An 8,099-nucleotide genomic window follows, 5' to 3' on the forward strand; every position below is an offset into this window, starting at 1 on the left:
GTGTATGTCTTTTTTTGGCGAAGAAAGGCCGCAGTGTGTCAGCGCGGTGCGCAGGAGGGCATGTTGGCCACAGTCGCACGCGGCATGCAGCCCGGACAATGGGGTGCCTGCTTTGCCGTAACTGAAAGCACAGAAAGCAAACAACGTAGCTTGCAAGACTGGGCGCATGAAACGGCCGGGGGAAGAGGAAGCGTCTGGCGAAGCGGCACTTTGTGCAAACAAACGGGCGCGGTTTCGGTAGCGCAACGCATACAGCCCCTTGTTCGGGTGAAGTCAAATTACAAACTTACGCGGAAAAATATAACATACACAACTTAAACAACAGAACAGATAAGTCGTTCGGAACCGTGTAAGTAACATGGACGCCGCTGATGGCATGGAACAGCTCTTTGCTGCGCATACGGCCGTGCCTGCGTTAGACGTGTTGCAGCAGCTCCGAAAGGGCGTCAGCCAGCAGCAGGCTCAAGCGCTGCTGAACATCCACCGGGAATATCTTCAGTTGAGCATGTGTAGTTTTGGTCGGCGGGGTCGACCATCGTACGCATTCCGCACGGAAGCCGAGGTGCAGCGTCTATGCAACATCGCCAACATATCCGTACCCGAGTGCAGGCTTCCGAGCACGAAAGACCGGGGGTCGCATCTCAAGAATCAACCAAGCATCCATGTGCCTCTGCAGATGAAGACGCGGCGCGCTTCTGGGCGACGGATGTCGGTCAGCGTTTACGTGGTAAGGCGAGAACCAAGGGGCGGCATACTTGTGGTTATGGCCGTGGTATATCGAATGACCGCTCATCTGGTACGTGCCCACATTAGTCCGCCTCTATTCAGTGACCAAGAAATGTAACATTATGCCATTTCCTATCCTGGTGACTGTCACAGTGGAAAGTGGGATCACGAGGTGCATTTCAACCGCCAACCGTGTCCATATACAGCTACAATGGCTGCGTAACTGTCTGCTGCATAATACCCCATCCGACAGGTCCGCATGGTTCAGTGTGCGACGGCGGTACAGCCGACAGGACATCCATGCTAATCGATTCACAACCAACCCGCGATCGCATAGAAAATGTTGACCCATTCTGCAGCACCGGTAAGCGCCTGCCAATGTGGGCATGTGATTCGTGGAGTGTCGAGGGCTTTGCTGCAGTTGTGGCAATACGGTTCGGGCTGTTCTGAAGGCACTGCTGATCTACATCCAAGTCTACACGCATCATCTTGGAAACGGGGCTCACTGCTGACGTGCTGCTATGCAGGCCAACTTCCGGTGCCACTGTATGCATGCAGCGACATTAGCGGCTGTGCTGTCATGCCGCTTGATGCCCATGCAACGTGTCTGGACTGCATGCATCATGCTCTCATTGCCATGGGTGCCACTGATGTGCCCGCGCCAGACATTCTGCTGGCGACAGTGGTGGGAGCCATTACCGAGTCTTGGGACATGATGCGCTTCCAAGTGCTACATGCCCATGCCAGCAGCCTACCCAGCACCTGCACGGTGGAGCAATATGGAGAAGCTCTACAGCAGCACCGCCTGCTGCCAGGCGCCATCGAGCTGGCGGTTCTCACCCATGCTCTGAACATTGCACTTACAGTGTTTGACCCAGATGGGTTGCAGATGTGCTATTGGGGCTCCAGCACAGCGCCAATGGAGGTGTGCCTCATCCGGCAGATGGGCCTCGCTGGCACCCCCGTGTCTTACCACCTGTTGGATTTGGTACCGGGTGTGTGGACAGGGCAACACCGCCAGCATCTCGTCGCGGCTTGTTGCACGGTTGGCCTCTGCATGTCAGAAACACCGTCAGCCGAGCGGGCTGGTCAAGTGTGTGCTGTCCTGCATGGGATGGACAGCCGCTGTGGGTTCACTGTGCAGCAGGTCTTGGTGGAATGGGCTGATCAGCACAGACCTGCAGTTGAGATGCGGCGGCTGCTTGCAGCGACACAGCAGTCATCACAGCAAGCACAGCTGCAGCAGCAGCAGCAGCTGGAGCAGCAGCAGCAGGAGCAGCAGTGCAAGGAGCAGCAGGAGTGGCAGCAGCAGCAGCCGCAGCAGTGCAAGCGGGCCAACACGCCAGCAGCACCGTCGTCCATCTGAAGTGCCATCGCCCAGTCCTGCTGCAACAGATGCTGAGCAACACATCCCTGGGTACTTCGGAGCATCCTGGTGCAGTGGCCCGGGCCACAGCCTCGGCATCTCCGCCCAGCTCGCGGCTTGGAGCACTGTCACAAGCATGCTGCTGGCCAGTGCACTTGTGGTGTGCGCTGTGTGTGGTGTCACCAGCACCGACCTGCACGATGACCTCAAGTGATGGGCCACTGTGGAGCCTGTGGGTGCTGGCATTGCGCCATACTCATTCCACAACAGCTTGCATGCCGGCAGCATGACCACACCCGAAGGCCTGTGGCGCCTGTGTCCGCACTGTGCTCCCCTGCATCCAGCGAACAGTGGCAATGAGCGAGCAGAGTTTCTGGTCTTCCATCCACCAGACTATACCAAGGCCATCGTGTCGTTGGACACCATCGACCACCTGTGGATAGGCCTAGTGGATGTTGGACTTGGTTTTTTTCCAGCGGCCTTTGGATTTGTTGCTGCCAAGCTTCGACAGCAGCATTGCATGGAAGCGCTGGTCTTGGATTGGGCACACGACTCCACGCGCCGGGTCAACATGCTGCCCCCAGCACTGCAGGAGGTGCTGGGATGGAGCGTGCAGCACAACCCGCTCGTCAGGGAGTTCCTCACCGTTGCTGAACAAGTCCCGCCCAAGCACCCATTGCCATACCTTTCTCCAGCTGACATGCAATCATTTGTCGCCAGTGAAGAAGCCTGCAAACCACTTGTGCTGGCCACCCTGGAAACTGCAGAGGCAGCTCACTCGCTGATATCTGTGGTTGTGCCTGCCATCCAGCATGCAGCCATGAAGCATGCACCCGTGATGTACACCACATTGGTTCCATGATCACCCACTCGGCCTGAGCTCAACCTGGCTGTTGCCACGGACGGGACCCCACTGGACTATCGGTTTGGCCTGTCTGCGGAGATGGCCATGTTCCCCTATCTGTTTCCCTTTGGTGCTGGCGCGTTTATGGGCGACACGACCCTGGTCAAGTACTTAGCATACCGCGCCAAGTGCCTCTTCAGTGTGTGGACATTATGCAAAAGCCGTACTTGCTGCTCATGTATGTGCTCCGCCAGAGTGCCCGGCTGCAAGAGCAAAATACAGAGGTGAATGTGTGGCGGGTTTGCTATAGATGCCATGCATGATGCATGCTGCCTGGCGGCAGCAGCAGTGGTGGCGGCGGTGGCGGCGCGGGTGCTATGTTCGTGGCGTCGCCGACACGTGGTGTGCGGCGCGCCGGGGCGGTGCTGCTTCAGCAGCAGCAGCAGCAGCAGCTGGGAGTGTTCGACAGCCTGCAGGTGCGAGTGCGCGTGCACGAGTGTGTGCGTGTGTGCAGAGTGTGTTAATTTCTGTGATTCCGCTGGGTAACTGCCGTCTGGCGGCGACAAAAAGCGGACGTTTGCAGTCACCAGATTGATTTTTTTTCGAAACGTCCACTGCGGCGGTTGTGGCGTTCGTTATGAATCGCGTGGGAGATAGGAGTTTTGTGTGTGAGCGCGCCACATTTTGAAAATTCTTCTTCGTTTCGCCGCCGGTCCGAAAATTTTCGCCTTGGCAGGACGCCATGCCGTCCCTTACCACGATGCCGGAAAGCCTGCCATCACTAGACTCCGCCGCCGCCGCCGCAGCCGCCGCAGCAGCAGCAGGTGGCGGCGGCGGCGGCGGATCCTCCGCTGCATCCCAGCATTGGGTATTTCAAAATGTCTCCTCCGTGGGTAACAGCTCCGGCCTCTCCCACAGCCAAAGCGCGGGGCATGGCCAGGGCCAGGGCCTCCATCATCACCACCATCATCATCTATTTCATAGCCATAGCCAAGGTCACAGCCACAGCCATGGACACGGACACGGACACGGGCATGGGCCTCACCATGGCCACAGCAACAGCATGGGCAGCAGCAGCGGCACCAGAGGCCCGGCCTCACACACCAGGAACTCGCATCATGGCTCCGCTGGCGGTGCCTTTGGCAGCGTCGCGATGCTCTTCCCGACGCTGCGTCACGGCGCCAGCGCAGACGACCTGCCCGGCGGGGCGTCAGCGGCGGCGACGGCACCGTCGTCGCCGCCGCCACCAGGGCCGTTGTCGCCGCGATACCCACCCGCCAGCGGCAGCTCGACGCCGTACGCGGGTGTCACTGGCGGTGGCGGCGGCGGCGGACACCTGCTGGGGCTTGACGTCGCGAGGATGTCCATCAGCGTCGGCGCCGCCGCCACCGCCGGCGCTACCGGCGGCGGTGCGGCGCCCTCCCTGGCCCGCGACAGCTTGCATTCCGCCGTCATGTCGGAGCCGGATACGGAGCGAGTTGAAGCCGCCAGCATCAAGTGCGTGGCGGAGTTCCCCGACTGGCGCATAGGCTCCCAGGGTGTTTGTGTTAGGGAGGAAGGCTGGGTATTACTGGGTATTACAGGGATGCTCGCCCAGCTGTTACAATTTGCAGGTTGAGAGCAGCAACATGCATGTAGAACTTCATGGCATGACCATCACCCCCGCCTGCATGTACAGGCCGTGCTGGAGAGTGTGCTCCTCGACTACAAGTCCCAGCACCCTAATGTGAGTGATGAGGACGCCATCCATCACATTCTCAAGCACAAGCTCCCGGCCACATTGCCCAACACGCCTGCATGGCACCGCAGTAACCTTCAAGATTTGCTGTGCATGGTGGACCGCCTTGGCATGCCATCATTCTTCCTCACCCTCACAACCGACGAAGTGTCAGCCACACGCTGGCCCGAAGTCGAGTCGCTGGAGCAAAAGATGCAGGAGTAAGTCGCACGGCTGGGGGGGCTCACTAATTCAAACTGCATCACTTGGAAGGCATCCTTGCATGGCGCCGTCCGCCTCCTGTCCCCGCTCAGCATGCCAGGTGGTCACCCATCACCCATGAATGCACTGCTCCAGCTGTGCTGTGCCATTGTCCTTTGTCTGCAGCTTCTGTGCTGGCTTCACATGGCAAGACGCCCCAGCTGAGAACGCATTCATCACCCACAAGCGTGTGCAGTCCTTCATGACCGACGTGCTGAAGGCGGGCCGCGGGGCAGTCCAGGCTGGCGGGGCCCTTAGCTGCGTCACCAACTGGGTGGTGCGTTATAAGGTTCAGAACCGGCACAGCCTGCATGTGCACATTGTGCTGTGGGTGCACCCTGAGGATGTGGACTGGGTAGCATCGGAGATCGTCACCTGTGTGCCCGCTGTGTACCGTGGGGATGATAGCCATCCATTGTGCCCCTACACAGCAGAGTACTGGCAGCAGCCTGAAGAGCCCTGCCAGCACGACCTGTTACAACATGTTTTGCGCAAGCAGATGCACATCTGCTCATCTGGCAGCCATGCTGGCTGCTGTGCATCCGGTGTATGCAAGTACAAGTTCCCATGGGCACCATTCCACCAGCCCACTCCCACCATCGATCCCGCGACCCTGTGCTACCAGTACTATCAGCCATCATAGGCGCATCGGAATGTGGTCCCATACCACCCCACGCTGGCACTGCTGTGGGGGCCCCACATGAATATACAGCGGATCAACTCTGCGAGTTGGTCCTTCTACATGCTGAAGTACACTATGAAGGTGCGTGCATATGGTGCGCTGATTCCAGGTTGCACCACTGCAGTCCGTTGCCAGGCTGCTGTGGTGGCTACCTGTGCCTTGACACAAGACCACCCAATCGTTGCCATGGCTCTGACACGCGCGCGATTGTGCCCTCTCTGCATGCTGCTTCCAGACGGAGCCAGTGGGGAATGTGGATCTCACTGCTGTGTCATGTGTGGCACTGGGCGTGCCAGCGGACAGCAGCACGGGTGCAGCAGGTCGTGACTACTTCGTGCGCCTCATATCAGCATACCTGGCGTCCATAGTCATCAGCCCCACGCTGGCATACCTGACTGCGGCCAACATCCACACAGTAAGTACCAGCAATGCACTATGTGGCTGCCTGCTCTGCAGCATCATATGACCTGTGCTTACCCATGATCTGTGCTGCCATACCGCACCTGCTGACAGGTGACAATGTCAGCCGGTGTGCAGTACATCGACTCGTCACCACCCACAAGCTGCACACGGCACGTGCTGCAGACTGGCCCCATTGGCAAGGCGTGTGGCCATCTGGACCTCAGCATGCCGCCTGTAGAGATTTACACGCTCCACCCCCAAGGAGCAGCCTGTGCTCCAGGATAGCCATGACCAGCGGGCACTGCAAGCATGGTTGGATGCCCTGGCTGCGGAGTTCGGTGACTTGATGAGTTGCCATTCACGCCACAGCAGGATGCAGTCGTCACCGCTATCCTGGCGCAGCAGGCTGGCATTGTGGTGCTGAGCGACGGTCCAGGCTGTGGCAAAACGTTCGTGACCAAGAAGCTCACACGACTGCTGCAGGCTGCAGGGAAATCGGTGCACCTGTCCGCCAGCACAGGGGCAGCCGCTGTGCGCTTGAGCCAGTTTGCCACCACCAACCATACCGCCTTCAACCTGCCTGTCAGCCAGCAGCACCGGCCCACGGCCTGTATGCGGGAGATGCGCACCACAGATGTGCGGGTGCTAGTGCTGCAGGCAGCAGATGTCCTCATCCTGGATGAGTTCTCCATGATGACTGCAGAGAACTTGATGCACATTCTCATCACATTGTGGCATGCCAGTGAAGAGCCCTCCATCAATGCCATGCTGCGCAAGAAGCTCATCATCCTAGTTGGCGATGATGCACAGGTGCACACCTGTGCACAGTACTGCCATTCAGGGGAAGTAGGCATCATGGTGCTCAGCCTCCACACCATGCACTTACAGTGCTTGTCGCATGCTGCCCTCTGTCATCGGCCTGCTACTGCGCCCCCCTCCCCCCCTCCCCCTCCCCCTCCCCCTCACTTGCACCTCCACAGCTGGCGCCTGTCTGCAAGCATCAGTGCACACACGAGGATGAACCCCCTGCCACAGCTGTGTGCCGATGATGCCACATCTCGGCCTCGCCCTATTGGCACACCGCCACACGCCTACACTTGAGTGTCTCAGTACGGCATGTGAAGGACCCGGCCTACAGCAGCCTGCTTGATATCATCCGGCAGCACACCCCCACACAGGCCGAGCTGGATGCTGTGTTTGGGGTGTGTGCACCGGACAACATGCACTTCATCGGGGAGTCACAGGTGGCAGCCACATGCAATGCAAACGCGACAGTGCTGTGTACCCATCAGGAGGACGCGCTGCAGCACAACCTGACCATTCTGCGGTGCCTGGAAGGCACCGCCCTCGGCAAAGTATGCCCCTGTCCCCTGTCCCACAATGTCACTGCCCCAGACGCCATGCTGGCCCTGGACCAATGGCTCCAGGAGCCCACGTTTCGGACGCTGCCATGCATGGCCATTGGCGTGCTTGTCTGCTTAACCGACAATGTCTCCCTGGCCCGTGGAGCCGCCAATGGCACGACTGGCAATGTGGCCGAGCTCCTGTTCGATGCAGATGGCCATGTCGATAAAGTCAAGGTCCAGCTAGCAACCACAGGGAAGACGTTGGGATGCAGTGTCACCCGCTACAAGATCCTGAATGGTGTCTGATACTTCAAGTCCACTTTCCCCCTCTGCCTTGCATGGGCAATAACAACACACCATGCACAGGTGCGAGCTTCTGTTGCTGACATTTAGCCAGCCTTACATGCATGGACGGCAGCATGTCCATACTCGTCCAAGCACCCTGTGCTAACCGTGCCATCCGCACCACCACAACCCCACCTGGATTGCTCATGCTGTATGCAGGGTGCAACCCTCGCCACACACACAATCATCCATGCCCGGGATGCTTTCACACCTGACCTGCTGTATGTCATGCTGTCGCGTGTTACAGAGAGCCGCCTGATCAAGATAGTGGGCTCCCTCTCGCCAGACTTGTTCAACCCTGTCATCTTGCCCTGGACCACAAATCCGATCGCTGACACAACAGCACCAACAGCCGGACCATCACAAGCAGCATCCGAGACTGCACCAAACCCGGAGGACCCGAACCATGA

General features: G+C 58.9%; 1 protein-coding gene across 1 annotated transcript; it reads left to right on the forward strand.

The window, feature by feature from the left end:
• Nucleotides 1-358: 358 nt before the first annotated feature.
• Nucleotides 359-7,650, forward strand: VOLCADRAFT_86633 (uncharacterized protein; the record flags this gene model as incomplete). Its single annotated transcript, XM_002946351.1, has 16 exons — nt 359-796; nt 1,086-1,090; nt 1,285-1,721; nt 2,437-2,687; nt 2,973-3,124; nt 3,280-3,412; nt 3,743-3,825; nt 3,993-4,482; nt 4,615-4,874; nt 5,041-5,191; nt 5,627-5,677; nt 5,832-6,011; nt 6,110-6,232; nt 6,371-6,808; nt 6,979-7,035; nt 7,177-7,650. 16 exons carry the CDS (start codon nt 359-361, stop codon nt 7,648-7,650), a joined length of 3,723 nt encoding a protein of 1,240 aa, XP_002946397.1.
• Between the last annotated feature and the right edge of the window lie 449 nt (nt 7,651-8,099).

Source organism: Volvox carteri, assembly GCF_000143455.1.
Source record: "Volvox carteri f. nagariensis unplaced genomic scaffold VOLCAscaffold_3, whole genome shotgun sequence".
In the NCBI taxonomy this organism is placed as follows: Eukaryota; Viridiplantae; Chlorophyta; class Chlorophyceae; order Chlamydomonadales; family Volvocaceae; genus Volvox; species Volvox carteri.